At 41.6% G+C, this 26,542-nt stretch overlaps 2 protein-coding genes and 1 pseudogene across 2 annotated transcripts; 2 read left to right on the plus strand and 1 right to left on the minus strand.

Moving 5' to 3' along the window:
* Positions 1 to 101: 101 nt before the first annotated feature.
* mapkapk5 (MAPK activated protein kinase 5) lies at positions 102 to 15,106 on the plus strand. Its single transcript, XM_086032189.1, has 14 exons — positions 102 to 1,067; positions 2,972 to 3,045; positions 4,418 to 4,493; positions 5,680 to 5,777; positions 5,856 to 5,964; positions 6,556 to 6,645; positions 6,748 to 6,843; positions 6,912 to 6,992; positions 7,228 to 7,415; positions 9,695 to 9,815; positions 9,906 to 10,036; positions 11,056 to 11,171; positions 11,261 to 11,365; positions 12,368 to 15,106. Exons 1-14 carry the CDS (start codon positions 1,032 to 1,034, stop codon positions 12,460 to 12,462), a joined length of 1,416 nt encoding a protein of 471 aa, XP_085888315.1. The 5' UTR covers positions 102 to 1,031; the 3' UTR covers positions 12,463 to 15,106.
* A 2,680-nt stretch (positions 15,107 to 17,786) lies between these two features.
* Positions 17,787 to 26,385, minus strand: ostf1 (osteoclast stimulating factor 1). Its single transcript, XM_086031548.1, has 10 exons — positions 26,199 to 26,385; positions 22,462 to 22,508; positions 21,410 to 21,460; positions 20,670 to 20,733; positions 20,544 to 20,597; positions 20,356 to 20,463; positions 19,385 to 19,434; positions 19,224 to 19,302; positions 18,578 to 18,676; positions 17,787 to 18,490 (listed from the first exon to the last, which is right to left on the minus strand). The coding sequence occupies exons 1-10, from the start codon at positions 26,230 to 26,232 to the stop codon at positions 18,432 to 18,434; spliced, it is 645 nt and encodes a 214-aa protein (XP_085887674.1). The 5' UTR covers positions 26,233 to 26,385; the 3' UTR covers positions 17,787 to 18,431.
* Positions 23,473 to 25,330, plus strand: LOC147147170 (uncharacterized; annotated as a pseudogene).
* Positions 26,386 to 26,542: the final 157 nt, after the last annotated feature.

The following is a 26,542-nucleotide window of genomic DNA, read 5'->3' on the forward strand; positions in this document are numbered from 1 at the left end:
TTGAGCGACATACATGACCCGTCAACGTGTTTTATTTTCACCACATTTAATAAATGTTAAATGTTTTGGTTTTTTTTTTTTACATTTTGAAGAGTATGTTCTAGTTTTGCATGTTAAAAAGCCCCACATTTAAACATTTTAATCAGGCAATCCGGTTTACCTCCTATTGTGTACCTTAGGCCAATCGAGCTGTACCCTCTCTGAAAAGATGCTACAAGATTAGCATAATAGGTGCGTGCGTCTGCTGGGGTACTTTTCTTGGGACTCTTTCCACTCTTCGAAGCACTCCTTTCGGCGGTCAACAACCGGCAGTCAATAGGCATCCCTGGTGGAAGGATGTTAATGTGGTTTTCGCTTCCTAAAAGCGGCAAACTTAACTTGTCAGCTGAGCCAACTCGCTAGCGTGTTAGCTAAGCTCAATTTCGACACACTCGGGCTGCTCGGGTTTTTTTCTCTTTTGGGAATGTTCATAGTGGTTTAAGGTAAGGATTGGGCGTGCTTTGGGTTAAAAATCTACGTTACTGTAGTGTATTCGTCCACATGAATGGGATGTATTAGGCTACATGCTAGGACGTGTGCTAGCTGTTCCCAAGATTCCTCGCGACATCGCTAGCTAGCTTCATTGCCTCCACTAAAAATACACTTTGTCCTGTGGTCCCCCGCCAAAGCAGTGGGCTCGTCCGCAACATTTTTGCCGTCTGCGCCTTTTATGGTAACCTCGCTCAGTATTTAGCACTCTACATGGTCACTACGGTGGATCCAAGGCGACAGGAAGAGCGAGCCGGACCCAGAGGTGGTGAGCCGGGTTGGGCTGACTTGACGCCGCATCGCACCAGCCGGGAGGTGGTGGGGGTGAGGGTGGTCGTAGCTCGTTACTTTGTCCCCATGCCCTGCCGCTAGTAGTCCTGTAACGAGCCCTGGTCCAGATCAAGGATACAGGAGCGAGGCTTGTTTAAAGGTCAATCATAAAGTCTTTGTTTCCACTGTCAACTGTGAAATCTCACGGGTACAACTGTGCCAAGTGGATCATCATGTCTGAAGACAACAGCGCAGATAACTTCATCAAGGTAACTTTTGTTGAACGAAAACTGTGATTTGCCATGTGCAGTTGGTCCTCGGTTTACGACGGAGTTTATTCCCACTGCGGAGACATTGCTAGTGTCCCTAAATCGGACTGGGAACACGCCTTAGTCTATCCCTAACATGCCCTAACCTTGTAGTAAGGTCATAATTAATTACCGTAAAGGCTATAAATATAAACCATTCATATGAACAAAGATTAACTTGTAGTGTTAACTGTCTGAGGTACCTATTTCCACACCTCTGTGGAATCTAGTTCGTTGTACACCCTTTGTAATATCTAGATGTCATAGTTACAGTCATTATTTGTATGAAAAAGACTTTCAGGTTATAAATATAAAACAACCAAATAATAAGTGTGTAGAGCCGTAATTGAGCTCTTGTCCCGTGTGACGACGTATTCTTACAAATTTGTCAGGGGAAAAAAGTGAACTGATTGCAGATGCAGCAATGTTGTTGCGTTACAAGGAAATGCACCTCTGGTATAAAAAATTACTGATTTGTTACTTAATGGTTGCACCTTAATGCACTTGTAATTGAAATCATTGCTCAGAAATCCGGGCAAAATAATTGACAGAGCGATGGCTTGTATCTCCACAAAGTCAAACAAAACGTGGAGTTTTAACCTTGAAATCTTTTGAGAAGAGCAAAATGTAAAAAACAAAACAATGTAATGATTGACCATACAACCAGAAATTGAACTTAGTAATGCATCAAAGTGGTCTGGAGCAGGGGTGCTCAAGCCCGGTCCTCAAGAGCCCCTATCCAGCCTGTTTTCCATCCCTCCCTACCTGAACACACGTGATACAAATGATCACAATCGTTATCAGGCTTGTGCAAAGCTTGGTGATGAGCGGATCATTTGAATCAGGTGTGTTGCAGGCAGGGAGAGACGGATAGGGGCTCTTGAGGACCAGACTTGAGCATCCCTGGTCTGGAGGATCGGTATCATAAAATCAATACAATAACTAAACAATCAATTTCATACACAGATTTTACACAGCAGATGCTAACATAATGACATGTAGTTGAAAATATAATAACAAGCATGAAAACAGCTAAAGAAGCTAGCAAACAACCGGCACAGTTTAGTCATCTCCATGATGTGTGTGTCCCGTGTCTTCAAAGGGGCTGTAGTGGTTAATTTCTTTAACACTTGTTGCAGTTAAGAATGTTGAAGTGATTTATTTAGAAATGCCTGCATATGAAATAAATGTTTCATATTATGGCAACAGTTTCATCCTGGAATTAATGGATTAATCCATCCATTTATTAGTTATCGGGCTGTGATTGTGGTTGCCTGTGGGATTGAACCTATCACATTATACACCCTGGATTTCCATCTCTCAATCCTGGGCACATTGTCGTAAAAAAGGTGTAGTATACCTGGAGAAAATCTATGTGAGTTTGTCAGGCAGACATACTAACTGAACTACGCTGCCACAGATGAATCCACTTCACTTTATTTCCAATCCCTATTTTTACAAGTCATTCTTGTTGACATTTAGTACTACCCTACCTCTGGGATTTCTTCCTGGCTGGCCTGCTACCTTCCATGTGTCACCAGCATGGCATCCAACTCAGCAGTAAAATGTGATCTCACGTGCCCCGGGCCTCTGCTTTCACAACTGGGTCAGAATGTGCTTAATGGTGGGTTGACCGGGTTCTACCCCTGAGAACAGGGAACAAGCACTAGAGTGTCCACTTCGGCCATGATCACAGAGAGTGTCGTGTGGAATGGAATGGTTGACAAAGCCGCTGGATAACTTACTCAACAATCATGAGTGTTTGGCTGACCGGTCAAGTCATCTGCCCGTGGTCACATGTAGAACAAATCGGATGAAATGATGTCTGTTGTGTGGCTCACTTTTGACGTACACCCTAATTGCAGGAGGCATCCATTCTAGAGGACTACAACATAAACTGGACGCAAAAGCTCGGCGCTGGCATCAGTGGACCTGTCAGGTGAGTCGGGACTGAGACAGAAAGTAAGCAGCCTCAAAGTCCAGTATGGTCAATGCAACCGGGTTCCTGACCAGTTGAATCACTCCTTAACATTAGCATTACTAGAAGCCAGTATGTGCCAGCTTGGCTATAGAAGAGTCCGCTGATTTGTCTGACAATGCTCAGCTATCATTTCAGATAAGGTTCATCTAAAAAGACAAGAAGGTGTTGTGTAAAGACCTAGTAGGTGTTGATCTTCAGCACAAGAGCAGAGGACCTCTACAATCTGGTTTGATTTTCACATGTTGATGTGACTAGGCCACTAAAATATCCAGTCGGTGTATTACAATCTAATCATAATACCTACACAGGCCTTCAATTGGGCAAAATGGACCTCTTAAAATTGAGTTGAGTACCCCTAAATGTAGTTATTTTCCTGAAAAAATCTAATTTGGCAAATATTTAACATCTTGGCGGTGAACAGCATGTACAGAATTGTACTGATGAAAAAGCTCAAGTGGCATAATTTGCTTTGTTGTGTGTTGTCAAGACGCCAGAAACTCAAGGCGTTTTTCTGGCGGACATTACTTGGGAACCGTTTGACTCAGACTGCTCTTGTCTCTGTCGAAACACCTCTGAGTCACTCCATATTTCTATTTTTTTGTTTGGGAACTTGGCATTGATAGGCCCGCTGCACTTTTCTGATGTAGCCCCAACAGAACATTGATGTTATTCAGCCGAACTCCATCTGCTTGACTCCGTGAGTCACTGTTGCCCTCCCGCTGGTGAACTCTGGCCAAAGCTGAATATTACATAGGATTTTTTTTTTTTATTATTATTTATGGCGACCATGCAGTTCCACTGCTTTCAATTTTAGAGAGCGAGAGGCAATATTTTGTCAATTTCATGTTGCCTATAAAGCACAGAGATGAACTCATTAACCGTTAATTTACAGAAACAAAATATCAAAACACCTAAAAAAAAAAAAAAAAAAAAGCTGAACTTCGGCTCGCTGCACTTCAAGGGACATGGCTGAACCGAATGAACTGTCGCGCTGCAGTGCGTGGGGCTCCGCAACAAATTTTCATGAGAGGCCACTGGCCAATCCCCTGCCACTAGTTTTGCTGCGATTCCAAAGTTTGACCTCAAAAATTGAGGTGCTGTGTCATATGCCGCCGCCTCAAAATCCAAACATTGTTTCCCAACTAGAACACCAGGGCTTGAAGTTTTTACATAGTAACAAGTTGTATGTCAACCGTATTTTTTTTTGTTGTCCAGTTTAGTCGCATTCGGCCCGGGGCAGGCGGAGCTCGAACTGCCACGATTGATAACAGCCTCGCATTGACTTTGCATTCAACAATGACTTACTCCTCCTGTTTTTGTCCTCGTTAAGAGTTTGTGTGAAGAAGTCAACACAGGAACGGTTGGCCCTGAAGATCCTCATTGATCGTCCCAAGGCCAGAAATGAGGTTAGACTCTCACTGACTGTTTAATGTTCCGCTTGAATTAGTTTTGTTTGCGGTTCGATCCCTCACTCGCGCTTCCTCTGTTTATGAGGATGTAGCATTCTTCAACACAGCTGTGTCGGTAGCAGCCTCCTCCTTTCCAGGCGTGCCGTCAACATGCAAGCTCTCCTCACACAGCTGGAAAAATATGAACAAGATCATCATCTGGGTTGAATCATAAGCGTTTGTTTTTGATGAAAGTACAGCGTGTTCTCCAAATGTGCACTCAGGGGGAAAAATGAGTAACACCACACTCTTGTTTTGACTCACCCATTCGTTTTGTGTAGTGTTTGTCTTCATGGGAGCTGGAGCCCATCCCATCTTACTTTGGAATGGTCGCCGGCCAATCGGTGTTTTTTTTTTTTTTTCTTGTTCATTTATCGTTAACTTTTACTAAATAAGAATTTGGAAAGATTTTTTTGAGTCTTCAATTCATGCAAAATGGAAGCAAAATGAATATCTTTTAGCCCCCTAACCACTTTAAATATTGTACATGCTTAATGGACAGATATGAAAGTAATGCTCCACTAAGCTCTCGTGTCAACAAATCATTTTTTTAAGTCCCCAACACAAACGTAGCAAGAGAAAAAAAAATTATTGTATGCTGTTCCCTTGCTATATTGTTGTTTACCCACCGTGAACCTGCTTCATTGCAGATTTTGTGTGGAACGCATCTACTTATCCAGCACAGAAATCCCGACTGTATCGCAGAAATCTATAATTCATACAGAATAGGGAAGACACAGTCCCCTTGAGGCGCTTTTCGGCACTTTATTGAGTGTCGGGAGAACAGTCAAAATCAAGTACACTCACTCAGGAGCTGCTGTCAGCCACAGTTCATGCCCAGACACTCACGCAGACCTCCATTCTGCTCGCTGAATTTATGCTCCAACCCACCAGGCGCACGCAGTTACCATAATATGTGCAGTATTTTCTATAATATCTTTTTTGCGTCTTAAAATATGGTTGCAGCATAATTTAAATAATGTTTGAACTATATGTGGGAGTGGTAAAAGAAAAAAAAAAAAAATCGAATCGGGTATATATGGTCTTTTTCACCGATTGCGTGCGTGTGTGGGCCCGGAACATTTCTCGGACTGGATACTGTTACGTACAATGATTTGAAACAATTTACTGTCCCCGCCTGCAGGTGCGACTCCATATGATGTGTGCCAACCACCCAAACATAGTGCAAATCTTGGAGGTGTACGCCAACAGTGTCCAGTTCCCACACGAGTCCAGCCCAAGGTAACTCTGTCAGCCTATGACCGTTTCTTTATTCATGCTTCTTTTTTTAATTCTTTATTTTTTTGGGGGGCGGGGCAGAGCCAGGCTTCTGATCGTCATGGAGATGATGGAAGGCGGCGAACTGTTCCACAGAATCAGTCAGCACAGGCACTTTACTGAAAAGATGGCTAGTGAGGTCACAAAGCAGGTAGGCAACGGCACAATCAAGCACTCTGTCAGTCGCTTCATCGGGATTTCTAACCAGCAATCTGGTCAACTCAACAATATTTTTTTCAAGAATATGTTCTATGCCAGCACACTAGTTGAAACAAGGCATTCTGATAAATCTTGCATTTGTGGAATAAGAGTTAATCCACCCGTTTTTAGCCATCTCTTGGGTCGGCCATTTTGTCACTTCTGTCGACTGAGAATGACATCACAACTGCTCAGGGCTCAGAGCCGACCTGTTTTCTGAAGCTGAGCCGTGCTCGATCGTTACCTGAGCCCTGAGCAGTTGTGATGTCATTTTCAGTCGACAGAAGTGACAAAATGGCCCGGCCCTGAGATGGCTAAAAACGGGTGGATTTTACTGCTTAACTCATATCGTATTCTTGAAAAAAAAATGTGTTTGGGTTGATTTGAAGTCTTTTTTTGTCGCATGACTAACAGCACGTCTAGCAGTCTTGTTAGCGGCTTCCCGCTTGGATTGAGCAGCTGATGCCACACTAGATCAACAGGCCGTATGGCCGTTTAGCGGTTGTTCAGACACACGCGTAAACGTGTGACATCACCCCTACAGATCAGTCAAGCCTTGGAACACTGTCACTCCTTAAATATTGCACATCGAGACCTGAAGCCAGAGAACCTGCTCTTCAAGGATAACTCTCTGGCAAGTAGAGGAATTTGCACTCATACTCTGACTCCATACTGTATTTGTAATGCTTGACTGTGTGTGTGCGCGCGCGTGTGTTTTAAATCGTATTTTCCTCAGGATGCTCCCGTGAAGCTGTGTGACTTCGGCTTTGCCAAAATAGATCAGGGTGACTTGATGACACCCCAGTTCACTCCCTACTATGTAGCACCTCAGGTAGAAAACAAAGAGAACCCCCCCCACCCCAATTAGAATACAGACCAAACCTGCTTGTTGCTCTGCAGGTACTTGAGGCTCAAAGAAGACACCAGAAGGAAAAGTCTGGAATCATACCTACCTCACCCACTCCTTACACCTACAACAAGGTCAGACTGCGCTTAAATTCACTTGCAATGTCTTAGGCTGGATTGCGCGGTTTCAGGGTCACAGTTCTTTATAAGTTTGTTTTTACGCTCGTGGAGTTATCTACATGCAATTTGGGCATGCAAGTCGATCGTCAGTGTAAACGCAACAATATCAGTAGGAATGTACATGCAAATAGAATGTAGGCGCAGGCACTGTTAATCCAGCCTTAATAAACTCTCCATTGTCTTTTTCCAGAGCTGTGACTTGTGGTCTCTGGGCGTCATCATCTACGTGATGCTGTGCGGCTACCCTCCGTTTTACTCCAAGCATCACAGTCGCACCATTCCCAAGGACATGAGAAAGAAGATCATGATGGGCAGCTTTGACTTCCCCGAAGACGAGTGGAGTCAAATCTCTGAGATGGCAAAGGACATCGTGCGCAAGTTGGTTTAGTTTGATGTGATTATTTCTTGTATTTGTTCAATAGGGGACGGTGTACATTAAGGAACATTTTGATTTTGCATTACGACTAGAGTCACGAGGCTGATTTCCATAGTTAGCCCCCCCCCTCTGCCAGAATGTACAGGCTGTGTCCTAATGGTAGGGAAGAGTTAAAGCGGAAGTCAGCGCAAACTTTTTTTTTTTCAAGAATATGTTCTATGCAAGCCCACTAGTTGAATCAGGGCATTCTGATAAATATTGCGTTTGTGGAATAAGAGTTAATCCACTCGTTTTTTTAGCCATCTCTGGGGGCGGCCATTTTGTCTTCTGTCGACTGAAAATGACATCACAACTGCTCACAACGCCAATCACGGCTCACCTGTTTTCTGAATCTGAGCCGTGATTGGTCGTTGCGAGCAGTTGTGATGTCATTTCCAGTCGACAGAAGACAAAATGGCCGCCCCCAGAGATGGCTAAAAACGAGTGCGTTTTGCCGCTTAACTTATATTCCACAAACGCAAAATGAATCAGAATGCCGTGTTTCAACTAGTGGGCCTGCTGGGAACATATTCTTGGAAAAAAATATGTTTGGGTTGACTTCCGCTTTAAAATGGGAATACAGTACAATTGTAGCTCTCTTACTATGCATGCTTTAAATAAACAAATAGAATCATTTACTTGTCATTGTAACACCGCCATTAAATGTACAGGCCATTTTGAAAGTAACATTTTACTTCCAACAAGTGAAATAAGCAATTTATTAGCGATACTATTAGCATAAAACAATGAAATCAGCAAGAGTGAAGAGTGCTGACTTGTGCGATATTGTACTCAGCAATGATTACAATGAGTCAAGTGGTTTAATGTTATCACTCTGTCCATTGCTGTGTGCCGGCGAAGTTGGTGACAAGAGTGCACTTTTTGGGTTAAAATTATGATGTTACATAATGGGTGTTACATAAAAAAAACTAAAAAAAAACACAATTGCCTTTGTTGTGGTGGAAATAATTACTTAATGTAAAACAGAGAATGCTTGAAATAATTCTTTTGAAGTCAAACAAGCTTGGCAGTTTATTCTCTTTGCAAAGCGGTCAGATAGCAGCTACGGCATCGAGTAGTCTTATGGCGTCGAACCGTCTGGGCAAGAGGAGGTTTTCGTGCCGTGGTTGTTATGCCCACCACGTGCAGGTAGCGGTAAATGAATGAATACAACAATACAGGGGCGGCGTGGATCAAGTGGGAGAGTGGTTGTCTCCCAACCCAAAGGTTGCGGGTTCGAACCCCCGGCCAATGTGACCGCGTCGAAGTATCCTTGAGCAAGATACTCAACCCCCAAGTTGCTCCCGCTGCTGCGTCATCAGCAGGTAAACGAGGAACGGTGTGAAGAGCTTTGAGTTGCCACTTACAACAATACAGGAAGAGACAGCGCAAAAGGCACGGTTGATGCAGTAGCTTTACCGATTTTCAATCGAATCAAGTTAAGTCAGCGGCACAGGAAGAAACAACACATTAGGTGTGGTTGATGACATCAGCGGGAGTCTTGTTTCTGGTCAGCCATTGGTAAACTTCCTTGTGCGTGATTTTCATTGGCACAGGTGTTACTCTCTCATGAGCCAATGAGGCATAAAAGACTAAAATAACTTATTCATGTAAGATTCTACATTTTCCATCACACCTTTGATGGGACATATGTCAAATATTATTTAATCGTCCATCAAGTGTGAAATGAAGCAACCAAGTAATTTTCTTTTTTTTGTTATCTGTCTTTTTCTAAAAATGTGTCTGTAAGTGAGCTATATTTATTTGGAGGGGTAATTGTGTTTGGTCAAAATGCTTGAATTGTCTTCATGGAAACTTGCTTTTTTGACACGGACACTTTAGGTTTTGGAATTAAAAGCGCCACTCGTCTCAAGGCTCAGCCTCGACGAAAGCCGGGCTCTCCGTTGACCTCGAAGTATACGTGGCGGCGTTTACAGTCTCTCACTCACATGAAACAACTGGTTGATGAGAGAGAGCTTGTCACGGACATTTTCTTTAAACATGCGGGAAATCTAGTCAAGTCCCTTTTTTTCTTTTTTTTTTTAAACAGTCCTCACAACAACGGCTATGTCAACATCAGCAGTAGTCCAATAATGACAGCAATAACAATGAATACTGATCTTTGGCTTGAGTTGTTTTAAATGAAAAAAAAAAAATCCAAAGAAAAAGCTAAACAAACTTATGGCGTGAAACCCCAGTTCTCACTCTCTTCCACCTTCCTTCGTTGTCGTGCTCTCTGCAGGCTGCTGAAGGTGAAGCCAGAGGAGAGGCTGACCATCGAGGGAGTCTTGTCCCACCCGTGGCTCAACTGCACCGAGGCCCTGGACAACGTGTTGCCCTCCGCCCAGATGATGATGGACAAGGTGGGTGGCGGGGAGTGACCAAAACACGCTAGCAGTTGTTTTAAAGAATTAAACGGCACTCAGGAGGATAACCGTGACTTTGTATGTCAGGCGGTGGTGGCGGGCATCCAGCAGGCCCATGCGGAGCAGTTGGCCAACATGAGGATTCAGGATCTGAACATCAGCCTGAAGCCGCTCAACTCCGTCAACAACCCAATCCTCAGGAAGAGAAAACTACTCGGGTCTGTTTGCTCGTCTTTATTTCAATCAAATTAGCATTAGCATGTTGGAATACAACACAGTTTATACGCGTGCCCTATTTCTGCAAATAGTGGAAGGCGGGGTTTTATTTATTGGTGCAAATTCACTTTTGTAATATTAAGCAACATTAGCATTATTTTGCAATTGATGGGAAAGTGGCATTTGGAACTTTGTGTAAATGAAAAAAGACTATGATGGGAGGAATGCATTCAACACAACTTTGGGAATTGATCACACGTCGGCTTGTCCGCAACAATAATATTGCGCTGGAATCTCGTTTACAACATGCAATCAATTAACTCATTCGCTGATATGGACAAATTTTCGTGTCTTTTCACAGTCCAGCCATTCAATCCCAGGAACTTAGTTCTATTTTTTTCACATTTTTTAAAACGTTAGGGTAAAAGAGGGTCTGAAAATGTCTGGCAGCGAATGAGTTCATTTGAGAGTTGGTAGGTGCTGATGATTTGGATTGCAACAGAGTCTTAATCGGCTAAGCTCAACTATTTAATGTCCATTCGTGAACAATACTGTCTATTATTACTTATAATTACTATTTTCTGCCTGATGGTAAAAGAGAAACAACGATTTAGGGGAAGTCCTTTTTTGTAATTAGTGGATGACTCACCCACTGATGATTTGGGGCATGGCGTTTATTCGAGGTAGCGGTAAATGTTCAGTCATACAGCTCTGCCCTTTGTATTTATATGGCGACAACTTTGACAAGAAATGCAATAATTATTTAAAATATTTTTTTTTTTCCCCCTGGAAGGCCCTAAGATGCCATTTATTTTCAAGTGTAGTGTTAGTTCGATTTGACAGCCAGTAGGTGGATTGGGGCTTCAGGGCTTTTGGGTTTCGGGCTGGCTTTGCCACTTTAGAGCGCCTTGTTGTCACGGCGCGGAAACCCCCAATTTGTTGAGGCGTACTGCAGCTCTGAATGTTGTCTTTCATAACTCTTTGGTCTGAACAGTATGCGCCCTTGTCGTCTTTGTCCCAGCCCCAAGCCCAGTGACGCTTTCTTCATTCACGACCCAGAGAACGGAGGCGAGGACTCCAATGTAGCGCTGGAAAAACTACGCGATGTCATTGCACAGTGTATTCTACCACAAGCTGGTCAGTAGCCAAAAACACATACAGCATACAAATCTGGGGGAATGTCAAATCATTGAATTTCAATTCTTTGCTTGCGCATGTGTGTTAAGGAGAGAACGAGGACGAGAAGCTGAACGTGGTGATGTTTGAGGCGTGGAGGTTCAACAGGGACTGTAAACTGCTACGAGACGGTCTGCAGGGACTCAACTGGGACGGTCAGCGTTCACTTCCTGTTTGGATGAGGGCGCTGTTGCTTGACTTGAAATTTTAACATCTTAACTAGAAATATTAGCGCTTTCAAAATCGGCTGTTTTTTTTTTTTTTCCTTCAACACATTACAACATAAGACAAAGGTAATGACATTCAACCCCCATCCGCCCCCCTCCAAAAGAATCTGCCAATTTTTGCTGATTTTTCCCTGTATTGTAAAATTAACCAAAAACTAAAGGGCAAAGTATTGCAAAACATATCTTTGTTGTAAGTGTTAAGGGTGATCCCTTAAAAAAATATGTCATTCATTATGTTTTTATTCAGTTATCCATTTAATCGGTTATTGGAATTTTATTCTGCCAAATATTGAAATTGGCATCGGCCTAAAAAAAAAAAAAAAAAAAATCCAAATTGGATGTGCCCTAATCTTAACAGATTTTTCAAAATGTGAGCAATCCTACACGACGGGGAAAAAAAAATATATAGCCATATTTGTTTTCACTGCTCTTATAGTGTGTACATGGTCTACAAACATACAATCATCAAGAAGTATCACGTCAACATAAACGTACTTCATGGCACCAAATACTACTTTCCTATTAGCCGGGTGCTTTGGTGGCATCTTGTGGTTTTAATAAGTAAGGGGTTAATAACACCGCAGCACCAATGCTACGCATTGCCCATCTATGGTGTTTTGCCATGTTTGTTAGCATTAAGCTAAACTGACTTTCTTAAGGGAAATGGCACATGATACTCAATAATGACAAAATGAAAACATCTTGTTTTTTTTGGGGGGGGGAATAAAAAAAAATTAAAAATACATTTACATAAGTATTCCCAGCCTTTGCTCAATACTTTCGTTTTTGCCCACTTGGCAGCAAATACCCTGGCTAGCCTCAAGTCTTTTTGAATATGATGCCACAAGCACTTTTGCCCATTTGTCTTTATAGCGCCTCTCAACCTCTGTCAGGTAGCAAGCAAGTCTCATTTGTTGTTGTGTGTTGCAGGTCGAGCATTCTGTGATAAGGTGGATCGCTTGAAGTTGGCCGAAATTGTTAAACAGGCCATTGAAGAGAGGACAAATCTGGAAGAGTCTCATTAGCGAGCGTCTTTCTAGCACTCGTTTTTATATTATCTTTTTTTATCAAGGCTTTTTTTTTTTTTAGTCAATGATCTGCTTTTCTCCCAATGCAAGGCCTATTATACAGCTGTAAAAAAAAGAGAAAGAAAAAGACTCATTGGTAGGTACTTGCAAAGAAAAAAAGGACTATATTTTCATTTTTGCAAAAAAAAAAAAAAATGATGAGAAAAGCAATTCAATGTGAGAAATTATTTTCTTGGAGGGACATTTTTATTCACAGCTTGTAGTCATTTGTTTTATCCCAATGATTTCATTTCTTTTAACTTTCCAAACATTATTTATTTAAAGAAAAAGTTCCATTATTTATATCATGTTTTTCTGGTAGCCTTTGCGCAGGCTTTAAAGAGAAGAAATCTGATTTTCATGTACGCTATACTTTTTAGCTCTAAACTTCTTTTTTTTTTTCCCCCCATCCAACTTGTCCTTTTGGATCAAGAAAATGTGTTCATGTAAATGTGAGTCTCTCTTTTAAAACTGCACTTGGAATCAAATCCAAGCAGACATGAACCATGAAGGCTTTACCACCTCCCAGTAAATAACTTTTGACAAAATCTTAACGACTTGAGCTTCTGACAGCATCTTGATCTTCCTCCTCCGCGTCCCTTTAATGTATCACACTACACCTTGTATCCTTCCAAGATTCATGTTGGTAAAGTCATGATCCAGCCGTGAACGTTGGCTCCTTTTTTAAAAAAAAAAAAAAAAAAAAAAAAATTTAATTTTTTATTTGATGTGATTTGTTTCTGTTTAAGTTGCACGTCATGCTGCTTGACTGTCGACACAAAAACAACTAGGTTGTCATTGCTAGTGGACGTCTTATCTTCCTACATCCTATTTCTTTAGACGTCACTTCTCTAATAGACGCCATGCACCAATTAGTCTCCAGGTGCTTCATCCACTTAACGCCCTCCCTTCTTATCTCAGCTCAGAGGCGCTATCATTCACACTCTGCTGTGCCCATTTGAACTCTGTTGTCAACCAAAACAGCAGCACTTAACAGTCTCTGACACGATATACCAGTAGCCTTGTTTAATAGTACCCCAAAAATGCCTTTGTACAAATTAAGGCCTGCCCTCCAGTAACAGCCTCCCCCAGTCGTCAGTCAGTACATAAATAAAGGCCCCCGTTACTAATTTTGCGGAAATGCAGGATGGTAAGGCCATTTACTCCAGTAATGGCCACATCCATATACTGTATTGCCATGTGCTAATATCCGTACCCTGTTGTCAAATTCATTCTGTATATGGTCATATCCAGATGGGGTTATGCCCCTATATGGTCATTTCCAAGTGTTCTTCTCCATATATGGTCATTGTCCATGTGCTAACATTTCTGCAGTTATGTCCATGGTAGGTTCGTATTCTAATGTTCGTGCTATGTAGTCATGCCCATATATGGTCATGTCCGTGTCTTAATGTCCATACAATGGAATAAAGTCTAAATGGTCATGTCCATTTGTATTATTGTCCATATATGGTCATGTCTATGTGCTAAAGTCCATCAAATGGCGTCATGAACATATATGGTAGCTCCATGTCCCAATGTACATATCTTGTCATGTCCGTAAGAAGTCATGCCCAAATATGGTCATGTCCATATTGGGTAGTCATGCCTATATGTGTTCAAGCCCATGTGCTAATGTGCTGTACTTGCAGCGTATTCATATATAGTCATATCCGTAATATTGAGTCATGTCCATGTATGGTCATGACTCCATATTATTGACATGTCCATCATATCAGCAAGTCACACATTGATGATTACATCAGCAGTGAGCCAGTGTGGCGTTTCCATGGCTACGGGCTGAGCCAGAACGCTGCACATTCCCTCAATTATTCACAGCTTCATTGTTTTTGTCTCCTGTCCCTTGATTTTGTTACAAGATGCAAAAAAAAAAATCTTTAGATGTCATAGTTCCTTTACACCCATTTCCATGATATTTTCTTTTTCCAATGATTTGTTGTTGTAAAGCATGTCCTGACGTTTTTTGGATATGATGAGGATATAGTGAAGGATGAAGTGTTCACTATACTGTATTGCTTTTAATCAAAAAGGTTGTGTTTACATCAAGCGTTACTGAAACCTTACTTTTGTAAAATGCTTGTTAGGATTTTGATTTTTTTTTTGTCCCTCCTTTGGGTCTGTTAGATCATTTCATATTGTGAGTAATCATTTTGAGGGATTTTTGACAAATGTGACTCCCTTTAAATCTCCATGACAACCATAATGGAATGGTTTTAAGGCCTTATTGCACAAGCAAGCGTGCCTTGGTGACTTCTCTTATGAATACAAAATTGTTCAATCATTGTTTTGTTGTTTACCCAAAAATGAAATCATTCCACAAATGTTTCCCCCCCCCCCCCAAATGACTTCAAATACAATAATTTTAGGGGGGGCATTACAAAATGAGGCTTTAAAGATGATCATCTGATTCAGTACTCAAAAGTGATCTTCCACCATAAGTGGTTATCAATGTAAGGAAAAAAAAAAAAAGATTTTCTTTGTCAGCTGATGTAGCATGATTCCATCATGGAAGTCAATGTCTTTCTGCCTTCTCTGGAATGTCTTCAACTTGCTGACTTTGTAATAAAAAGACTTTTCAAGAGCTTTCGTCTCTAGTCATGAATGCTTGAATGCACCTTTTAACGCCAATTTGAACTGTTTCTTGTGATGTTACGACGTTTCTCTTGTGACATTAGGCTGGTTAGGGCTTTGTTTTCTTGTAATAAGACTTTTCTTGTAATGCAGCTTGGCTCTTAATATGACTTTTCAACTTTATTTGAACATTCTGAAATGTCTTTGTAATATTCAAACTTTTTGTAATGTTACTTTTTCCCCTGTAATACTTTTATCCTTTTGCTCAGTGACGGCGTGCATGTGAGTGTAAAGTAAATGGTTGTTTGTCTCTTTATGTGCCCCACCTTTCATCCGAAGTCAGATGGGATAGATTACAACTTCTTGTGATATTAACTTTTTTCTTCTAAAATTACAACCGTCCCTTGTTCGATGCAACTTTATTTGAACCTTATGACTTTGTTCACAACTAGGGCACCAGTGTTTGACAGTTACCTTTAAAAAGTAACTGTTACTTCACAGACTGCTTGCTTTAAAGCGGAAGTCAACTAAAAAATATTCTAGACAATATGTTCTGCAGGCACAGTAGTTGAAACAAGGCATTCTCATTTATATTGCGTTTGTGGAATACGACTTAAGCAGCAAAATCCACCCGTTTTAGCAATCTCGGGGGGCTCTATTTTCTCACTTCCTGTCGACTGAAAATGACATCACAGTTGCTCAGGTAACGACCAATCACGGCTCACCTGTAAAGCTGAGCCATGATTGGTCGTTACCTGAGCCCTGAAAACTGTGATGTCATTTTCAGTCGCCCCTTGAGATGGACAAAAATGGGTGGATTTTACTGTTTAACTCGTATTCCACAAACTTAATCAGAATGTCATGTTTAGACTAGTGGGGCCACATAGAACATAATATTGTAAAGAATTTATGGGATTGACTTCCCCTTTAAAAAGCAACAAAGTTTGACTCCAAGTTACTTGAATAGTTACATTCCGCAGATACCGACAACCTTGCTTAACATAAAATTGGCATCCGGTTTTGCCACTTAGTTGGAAGTGCATTTTATTTTTCAACAGCGTCATTGAAGATTTTCTTTTTCAATAAAAAATAAAAAAGTCTTTGTAGACTTTACTTAACATAAATACATTTTTAAATAAAATATAGGCAGTTAATTTTACTTTACATATTTGACTATTAATGTAATGGCAAGATAACATTTACATGTACATTGTTATAAACATAACTATTGAATTTGGGGAATTCCTGCAGTCACAATTTTTGGAACTTTTGCTTTAAGCTTAAATGCATACTGTTCTACAATCCTTTTTTTTTTTTTTTTTTGTAGTGTTATTGAAGCTAGATTGAAGTTTGCCCTGTCGACAGCACCGTGTGAGCTGTTGTTTTTAGCTGACAAACTCAAAATGTTGACCATTTCCAGCTTGAACATCCCTCCGTTGCTATTTACAGGGACTGTATGTGTGATGGTATGGAAATGCGAGTCAACGTGCTAAAAACATGACAATGCATAAATGACATCACTCCCTTAGACGTGAATGTGAAGTTGAAGACTCCCACAATGCCTTACTATGTTCAAGCCGTAAATACAAGAATTTCCGTTTCTCACGTGTTACACAAAGTAGTTATTTGTTGAGTGTCTTTAGTGAGTGCTATGCTGTTTGGAATCAAATGTCGTCCTATATTGTATTATTCATTAACTATCAGTTTTGTTGCATTCACAATATGTGTGGGAGAGATCACCGTGGCTGAGAAGTATGCACCATTTAAAGTCATTTTTTCTTTTTGCTGCATCGTGGAGATGGATAACTAACAACCGTACTTTTGGTGGGCAAGGGTACAAATCTTTGAAATAATGTCACCGTCAAATTGAAAAAAAATGTAATCAGTACCTGAAAAGTAACAATAGATTAGTTGTTGCTGGAAGGCCTAGATAAACCAATTCGACATTGGCCCACTGTGACCGACGCTTAGCCCCTGTGGTGTCGCGCCGACTGTCGGTACATCACGCTAGAAAATACACTGCAACGACAGACAACGACGCTGACCATTAAAGTACCTTCTGCGCATGCGTGAGATGTAATACCGTTCCATACCATAGGCGGCGGTAGTCACTATTCCTCATGGTTTTAGAAAAAGCCAACTGGAAAGCTATTGGCCGGGGGCGGATTGTAAAAACGTAAACAATGCATTCAGCAATATTTATCGCTCACGGTGAACTCCCACGCGGAGTAAACCCTCACGTTCTTGACACATACTTACATTGTTAAAACTCGCTCCTGTACTTGTAAGAAGATTAAGGCAGCAAAGGCGTGCTCATTGTTTATCCGCATTTATCAGTTCCCGTCCGTACTCCGTGCGCTGATTCGCTAGCTAACCGCCAATCAGAGTGACCAAATGTCACGACTCATAACGCCGATTCAACATGCTGAAACGCCCACCAGACGCTTCCTGACAGGTCCATTACGACGGTACACCAATCTAGGCCTGAAGATGTCTACACTGGAGTAACATGCTACCAACAACACTGCTCAGCACAAAATTTACGAATTTTCTCGATGCTTTGTAATTTCATTCTTTTTTTCCCTTTTCAGTTTGCAGGTAAAGCAAAGCTGCTTGATGAAATAAAAACAGTACACTAGAAGAAATTCATACCCCACCACTGTGCATATGTTCAACAAAAGCCAACAATGTTTTAAGTTAGAACTCTTTTTTTATTTGCAGATAGAAGAAGCAGGTAGAAATAAAGACAGTCTGTTCCACATACAAAAGGCACTTTTTTTTTTCTTCGAACATTTGTCTTAAAGCAGCAACACTTTGCTCCCGTTGTGGAATTCAAGAGTATTATTAAATCTGGGTAACATTCTTACATTTTGAATTGGCACCAAAAAAAAAAAGTGACTGGTTATTTTGTCAACCCTTATTCAAAAAACAAAATATTGTCATTTTTCTTTTGGGTGTTAGAGTGCCATCTGAAAACGGAAAGAACAGCGGATACATTTACAATTATATTAGAAAATATTTAGGAATATGTGGAATGGCACTTTTCTGAATTTAACTAAGCAGCAAATACGAGAAAAATATGTGCTCTCACACACACACAAATCAAAGTCTACAAACACCATCAGCAGTTTTATGGAATCAATGTGTTTCTATGTTTTTGGTCCCTTTTGTGCAACAACACTAGAGACAATTAACTGTCTTCAGGTTTCAATTTGCACTGCTGTGATGCCGAGGGCTTGATTCAGAATAGAGTTACAGTAACAACCACGCCGACGAGGGGGGAAGACGACAAGGTCCGTTATTTCGCTGATCAAACCTCTGCAGGCTCCTCGCCCTCAGTCCGAGTCCGAGTCGTCCAAATACTCCTCAGCGTTGCTGTCCGAGCGAGTGATAGCTGAGGGGAAAAAGGAACAAGCGGTGTTTTTTTGTTTTGTTTTTGCCTTTATTTGGAGTAAAGGCAACATGCAGGCTCTGGACTTACTGCTGGCCAGCTTCCTCTTGAGCAACGAGGCACACTGCGCGTTGGTGGCCATCTCCAGCGCCAGTTTGTTCTCGTTGTTCCTGATGCCTGTCCGCGCATCTGAATGCAAAAACGACACGAGAAAGTACACCTTTTATATACAGTCGTACCTTGTGATCAGACATAGGCAGTGTGTACTATCAACATGGAAAAAAATCTCTATCACTATTATTATCAATAATAATAATACTGTAACACAGCACACATGGTGTCTGTAAAGCTTAACTTTTCAGTCAAATATCACAACATAATATACTTGTTACTTTTACATTACAATCTTTCGCTCAAGTTTTGTTCCTGACTTTGAATATTTTTCTTACTGTCAATTTTTTAAAAAGCATTTTTAGCGTGCCCCCACTTTGTCCTTTGCCAAATAGCCAGTTAACTTGGGAGGAGCTCACTCAAAAATACACGGTCCACCAAGCCAAATTCCTACGCTTGACCACTTAAACGCCTCACTTCAAATAAACGCTGAACCAATTAAATTGCGATATATGAATTTCATTATCATGACATATGGGCTTAAAATGCAGAACAAAACCAAAAAGCCCCATCAAATATGATATGAAAATTGCATTTGGACAACTAAACCTGTTTAAATACTCACCCTTGCTCAGCAACATGGCCACAATGTCCGAATAACCCTTCCAGGCGGCAGCGTGCAGAGCAGTGTCCCCAAGCTTATTCTACAAGACAAATCTTCATTTCAATGAACTTCATCTTTCATTTTCATTTCATCTTCCCTAATTGCTCGCAACCTGTCCTCACCTGCTGGTTGAGTTCCACGCTGGACTGGCTGAGCAGAAGCTCCACTACATCTAAGAGGAACAACAAGAGAATCAAACGACTCACAGTGACGACTGAGTGAAATTATGAATACATTACAGTCGGACAGGAACCATGACACAAATAACTTGTATAGACTCAGTTCCTATAAAATGATAGGCTCTCGGACAACTACGCAACATTTCAAGCAACAACAAGAACTCATGGTTGGAAAACAGTGTGCTAGTAGGCAGAGGTAAAGGTGCGTCGGGTCGTTGCTGTCCTGTGAAAAACATTTTTTACGTGAATGGTTTTTCCGCGTTACAGAATTTTTTTTTTTTTTTTCCCCCAAAACTGGACATAAGTGTTTTTCACATAACAGCGACGATATATTAAACACAATGATGTTGGCAGTGGATGCTGACAACATTAAAATTGTGTACTGGCTGGTCCAGCAATATTAAAAGACCCCCAAATGAAATGATCAAAGCTCGCCATAGCAATGACATAATTCATGCAAAGTGAACCCCCACTTTAAACCTATTAAAGCACGAAATTTTATTGAAATTTTGGCTATTTTCCGGTGTCTATCGTATATCGGGTTTTGTGTTACATTACTGATTTCACTTGTTGGATTATGGCTATTTTGTTGTTCTATGTAAAGTGCTTTGTTACAGCTGTAGCTGTTGTGAAATGCGCTATATAAATAAAATTAGATTGTATTGTATAATTTAAACATATACATGTTGGAGCAATTACAAAAAAAAAAAAGCAAGCATAAAAAAACGCATACAAAACACTGTATGAATTGTAGCGTTCGTGTTGCATATCGTCGCTGTCCTGTGGCGTGAGCTGCGGCTGACAACTGGTCTGAGAGTGCTCATAATCTGTGTGTTTAACTGTTCTCCCGGAGTTCAAAAAATGGCTGAAAAGTGCAAATCTCCGGCAAGGCTCAGTCCCCCCCATCACTGTACCTTTATGTCCACCGTGACATCCCCAGTAGAGGGCAGTGTTGCCTGCCTTGTCCAGTCCGTTGATTCCCACTCTGTTCTCCACACACTCCCTCAGCCAGGAAAGATTCCCTGAGTAAATACGTACATGTGGAACAGCCGCAATGAATAGAAACATGGGAACAAATGAGGTCGCCGAGCGGTCGCCACACCTCGTTTGGCCGCTTCATGCATTGGGTGGTCGATAGACTCGGCCTGCTCCGTCACTGAAACGGAAGACAAGTGCTTTGACTTGAGATTCACAGATGGAAGACCTTTATATATCCTTTTCCACTTACCGTAGTTGCGTGGAATAAGGCCTGTCCTCCCCCGGCATGTTCCTTTCCACCAGTTACTGTCACTCTGACGAAGACAGGAAGATGTTGAGGAAAAAAAAACAAAAAAACACAGCCCAAGCCCGCTACACTAACAAGACAGGGGTGTCCACACCATGCTCAATTTTTAGGCAGTAGTGGTGGATCAATTTGCATATAAACAAGGTAGAATTATTTGATGGGTCTGCGCATGTTCAATACATTCTTTAAAGCGGAACATATTTTTTTCAAGAATATGTTCCCAGCAGGCCCACTAGTTGAAACAGGGCATTCTGATTAATTTTACGTTTGTGGAATATAAATTAAGCAGCAAAATGCACTCGTTTTTAGCCATCTCTGGGTGCGGCCATTTTGTCTTCTGTCGACTGAAAATGACATCACAACTGCTCACAACAACCAATCACGGCTGACCTGTTTCCTGAATCTGAGCCGTGATTGGTCGTTGTGAGCAGTTGTGATGTCATTTTCAGTCGACAGAAGACAAAATGGCCGCTCCCAGAGATGGTTAAAAATGAGTGGATTAACACTTATTCCACAAACGCAATATTTATCAGAATGCCCTGTTTCAACTAGTGGTCTTGCATAGAACATATTCTTGAAAAAAAAAATGTTTGTGTTGACTTCCACCTTAAATCCATCGATTTTTTTGGTGGAAAGTGTTTGGGAACATACTGCATAAGCGGATTCTTCAAGGTCTGTCTTACCGTGTCGGAGATGTAGAGGATGTCTCCTTCTTCAAAGTAAAGCTCATCGGGCTGCGACATACAACAACAAGGCCACCAAAGTTCAACTAGCGGCTTGTTTGTTGGTGCTTGAATGCATTTCCTGACTTTTCAACAACTTCAATACAGTGGAACCTCTGAACAACACAATACCGGACATCCCAGATTCGTTGATTTCCAAAGTCATTTTCCTACTGGAAATAATCTGCCCAATATATCAAAAGAGGAACGCAAAATATACGCCAGGAGAATAGATAATGCTTTGATCCTTGCAGTGACATACTGTATCGTCTAATATGCTACTGACTGGCATGATACCGTGTAAATTTTGGAATGGTTGTCCAAAAGAAGCCAAGCCATATGCCCAGAATTAACACACTGATACTTGATGAACTGCTGTCACGTGACATACGCCATATGCTAAAATCTTGGCGACGTACGTCAGTGGTCCTTCATTTGGAGTAAGTGGACCCTAAAAAAACAAAAAACAAAAACACTAAATAACCCCTAGCCATGACAACCCTCTAGCGCCAGCCCGGTTGCTATGGTAACGCAACACTGTACTCATGCTGGCAACGGCTGGATGAGCAATGGCTCAAACGCACGAAGTAGTAGCACCCCCTCAAAACGGGCTAATTTCAACCGCTGAATGACTTTGACTTCGAGGTTCCACTCTATTGAACGTGTTTTTCTTTTTCTTCGACTGACTAATATAAAATTAGCAACTAGCATTTTTAATCAGTAGTTCCTAAAGCTGCACACTACATTGAAAAAATATTGAGATTGCTGAATTTGACAAACAAACTTGAATGTGCATCACCATGCAATAGTTGAACATTATCTGGGCTTGAGGTACATGTTAAATACCGCTACATTCAAAAACCATACTGCGTGTTTTTCCAATATCGTGCAGCCCTAGTGGTACTACCTGCATGGGAGAATCCGCTAAATAATACAACAATCCATCTTTCACCACAAAAGTATCTTGCGCATATGACTTTGCATCCTTTGCTCGGAAAGAAAATTGACTTTACCGTTCTGGGGTCAAAGGTGAACTCGGCTCTGAACACCTTGACTTGGCCTGCAAGCAAAACAACAAAAGACAGCCGATTGAGCGCAACAACGAGAAGGAGGAAAAACCCCTTGACGGTCACCACAACAAAAAGGTGCACACTCGTGTGGATTCCATGTGTAGCGGCTAATTTGGGTAATTATGGACTCGGTGCAATGTGGCAGCACTAGTTACAAGACCGCACGCATGCACAGAGAAAGATATACGAAATACACCCAGACAGATGCACACGGACACATTAATCGACAACTATTTTCATAATCAAGTACTTGTTTAGACGAGAGCCATAGTTTAACTAAAAAAGGTCCAAATCCCCTTATGTCAGCCTCTCATCAGTACTTATTCCGATTCCTGTAGTCCTTCACACACGCACGCACGCACGCACGCACGCACGCACACTGGTAGTCAGCCTGGTGCTAGCCCCAGCACTGGAATGCAGCCATGTTGTAGCCGTTAGCTGAAATATTACGCAAGAGCCGAATTAACTTTGACTGCAACTAATAGACGAGTTTACATGCTGCTCTGTGTGTGTTTGTTTGTTTGAGCTGCCAGCTGTAGCAGTGTTTAAGGCTGGCTGAGTGGCTCACACACAAGCCTCAGCTCTGTTCACTTCTTCTGCACACTCCACAGGCCCGGTCATGTCCGTCCCTCACAACACACCGCAGGCCCCGTCACGCCGCTCTAAATGCACACACTGCGTGCTCCGAGTTCACTGCTACTGACATCCACATTCTCTTCCACACAAGCACCGTGCCATTACTTTAGTACACCTACGAAGTCTAATCAAGTGAGTCTCAATTTGGGTGTCCGCAAAATAACTTGCAATAAATTACCGGTCTGTATCATTATTAAAATTGCAAGCCTACATATGGGGAACATCAATAAAACAAACATGTTATAAAACCAATTACCACTCCCTATCTTCGGTCCAATGAAAAGCTCTAGGATTCAATTAGGAATTAAAAGCTATACGATGGTGACGCGTCATCACGTAAATTTGACATCCCCACATGCAGTGGTGTAAAACCACACATAATATTAAAACTAAGAACCAAACACAAACTGTTCCAGGACACCTCCAAATTGCTCGAACATTTTTTTTCCCCCCCGAAACAAAATTACATAAATTTGATGAACCCATTAAAGCCTAAAGCGCCTGGCTCAACAGCACCCCAAAACCTAAGGTCGTCTTTGGAATTACCCTTGAAAACCTGAAGTTTTCCCAGAAATTCAACACCTACAAAATAATGAATATATGAGCCCCTGTAGCAGACAGAAACATAATTCCAAAAGTATTTGAGAGCTTAGACATGTGGCTTTGACACAGACCGACACAGTTTATTCATCATTGCTGATTCAATCGAAGAGGTAAAAATAAAGTGTCAGTGCACTGGAAGCACTACGTTTAATTTAAAAACAATCGAGTGGTAATTACCATCCTCTTTTCTGTTACAAAGACGTCGATATTGTCATCTTCTACATACATTTATCTTAACCATATATCACATTCGACTGGTTCGACTGGTTCAAATTCCACAATCGCGTTGTCTATATCACTGCCGTTATTCATTTCAGAGCTCCCGCGATCGACGGCGTCCGCCATTACTGCTCGAAAAAATTCCGGATCTCCTCCGACGACTCACGACACCGTCACATGTCTATTCTGATGCATTTCATTGGTTAAGAGACAGAAAATTGAATAATAAATAGAAAATGACGTATACGCTCTCCCGGCTTTAAGGGTAGAAAGACGCAACGGCACTCTAGTGATAGGAACGCGGTTATGCGCTCCCATCCTTAATAGGTTAACTGGTTACGGGCTTGAACTGTGACCATCATAAAACTCTATTTTATTAAATTTGCACACCATGTTTGAAATAAATGTTAAAAATCGGAAGGCAAAAAAACTTACTGCAATAATATGTTTAATGCGCCTTCACTAGTCCAAACACGGCTTTCTGATTAAAACTGTGTTTGTGGAATATGAGTTAAGCAGCAAAATCCACCCATTTTTAGCCATCTCAGGGGCCGCCATTTTGTCACTTCTGTTGACTGAAAATGCTGCCATTATCTGGTAAACTATAAAAAAGCTTTTTTTTTCTACTGTGGTCAACAGTACTGACGGGCCACACATTATTTGTTTCATGCCAGAGGCTGCGGGCTGGTGGAAATTTGAACACAAGCCGCATTTGGCCCCCCCAAGCCGGACACCAGAGATAAAGTTGGATTACTGCACAAAGTTGGGATGAGTCAAACTGGAATTGGTAAACAACTTTTTGAGAAAAGATCAACAGTTGGAAACATTATTAGAAATTGGAAGAAGTATTAAATCACTGACAATCTCCCTTAGAGTGGGTCGCCCTGCAAGATTTCACCTCTTGGGGTTCAAATGATCCTGACAACAGTGAGGAATCAGCCCAGAACCACACGGCGGGAACCGGTCAATGATTTGAAGACAGCTGGGACCATCGTCACATAAATGACAATAAGTAACACACTATGTTGTCATGGGATGAAATCCTGCATTGCCCGAAAGGTTCCCCTACTACGCAAAAACCATGTAAAGGCCCATCTGAAATTTGCTAAAGATCATCTGGACGATACAGAGGAGAATTTGGTTCATGTGATGTGGTCAGAAGACCAAAATTTAACTTTTTTGTTTAAACACCACTCACCGTGTTTGGGGGAAGAAGAATGCTAAGTTGCAGCCAAAGACCACCATACCCTACTTTGAAGCATCGATGTGGAAACATCATGCTTTGGGGATCTCTGCAAAAGGGACAGGACGACTGGTCCGTACCAATGGCAAGATGACTGGCCATGTATTGTGACATTTTGGGTAAAAACCGCCTTCCCTCGGTCAGAGAATTGAAGATGAATCGTGGCTGGGTCTTCCAGCATGATAATGATCCAAAGCACACAGGCAGGAAAACAAAAGGGGTGGCTCTGTAAAGAGCATATCAAGGTTCTGGAGTGGCCTAGCCTGTCACCAGACCTCAACCCAATTGAAAACCTGCAGAGGGAGTTGAAACTCTGTGTTGCCAATCGACAGTCCTACATCACTGTGTTGTTACATCACTGCAGCTGTCTGCGGTGTTTATTGTTTGTCCATGTGGGATATTTCCAAATTGCAAGCGGTCTGGGTACGCAGCATACTTCCGCCATGTTGCTCGTACTCAACGTCAATATATGCTTTGTTGCCAAGATTGCGCATGCGCAAATTGAGAGTTAAACGGTCCAAAAGCATTAGTGGGACGTAACTGTTTACTTTTTTAGTAGAACTGTGCACACACATTTAAATGTGCTTATCTTTGTTAAAATGTTCTATCCGCGCAAGGACAGTGGGTGAGGGGCTGGGGGAGTTCACAGACGCTTATTGTCAGCTTTTAACCTGTGACCTTAAAAGCAACACACTCACCTACAGGACTGGTGCAAATAGGGAAGTCAGAGGCCATCCGACAATCTCAAGAGCTGCATCATTACTTTCGTCCCTTTTACGTCCGTCCTTCACTGCCCACAAGCTGACTTTATAACTTTCTTTTGGACGTAGACTCAAAACAACCCAGAAATGTACCATACTGTATTCTCTAAGGACTATTTTCTACCACCCACCCGTACGTCTCGAAACACGCTAGCAAGATGTTGTAAACTAGTTTCGGCAAAATTTAACCAAGAGATCCAATGTAATGTTGCTCTTACCTGGCTTGGCCGGCTTGGGAGGAGGTTTGGACATTGGCGAGGCTAAATGTCAAATGCAAACCAAACACCGCGTAAAGAATTTAAGTGGAAAAGTTCGCTGAGCTGGACACTGCACTTCGATGTCACTCCCTTTGAGGAAGTCGAGGCTGCCTCGGTCTACGCGGAAGTGCCGCTCCGCACATGCGCAAAAATCAGTCTACGTAATTATGAAAATTTTGCATTTGATGCATCATATTTATATTGCGCTTGGTTAAAATTAATAACGTTGTTATCCCCCCAGCCTCATTTTACTTGATTGTATATGGATTCACTAGTTGTTATTACTTTCCCATCTTTCTCACTAA

This window comes from Filicampus tigris, chromosome 5, assembly GCF_054856515.1.
Source record: "Filicampus tigris isolate MCC_2025a chromosome 5, RoL_Ftig_1.0, whole genome shotgun sequence".
In the NCBI taxonomy this organism is placed as follows: Eukaryota; Metazoa; Chordata; class Actinopteri; order Syngnathiformes; family Syngnathidae; genus Filicampus; species Filicampus tigris.

Coding starts and splice junctions, on each gene's coding strand:
- mapkapk5 (XM_086032189.1), top strand. CDS start 1,032: ATGTCTGAAGACAACAGCGCAGATAACTTCATCAAG. Junction 6,646..6,747: donor TCTTCAAGGATAACTCTCTG/GCAAGTAGAGGA, acceptor TATTTTCCTCAG/GATGCTCCCGTGAAGCTGTG. Junction 9,816..9,905: donor CCCAGATGATGATGGACAAG/GTGGGTGGCGGG, acceptor TTTGTATGTCAG/GCGGTGGTGGCGGGCATCCA.
- ostf1 (XM_086031548.1), bottom strand. CDS start 26,232: ATGTCCAAACCTCCTCCCAAGCCGGCCAAGCCAG. Junction 21,461..22,461: donor TCACCTTTGACCCCAGAACG/GTAAAGTCAATT, acceptor TGTATGTCGCAG/CCCGATGAGCTTTACTTTGA. Junction 20,734..21,409: donor TCCTCTACATCTCCGACACG/GTAAGACAGACC, acceptor TGTCTTCGTCAG/AGTGACAGTAACTGGTGGAA.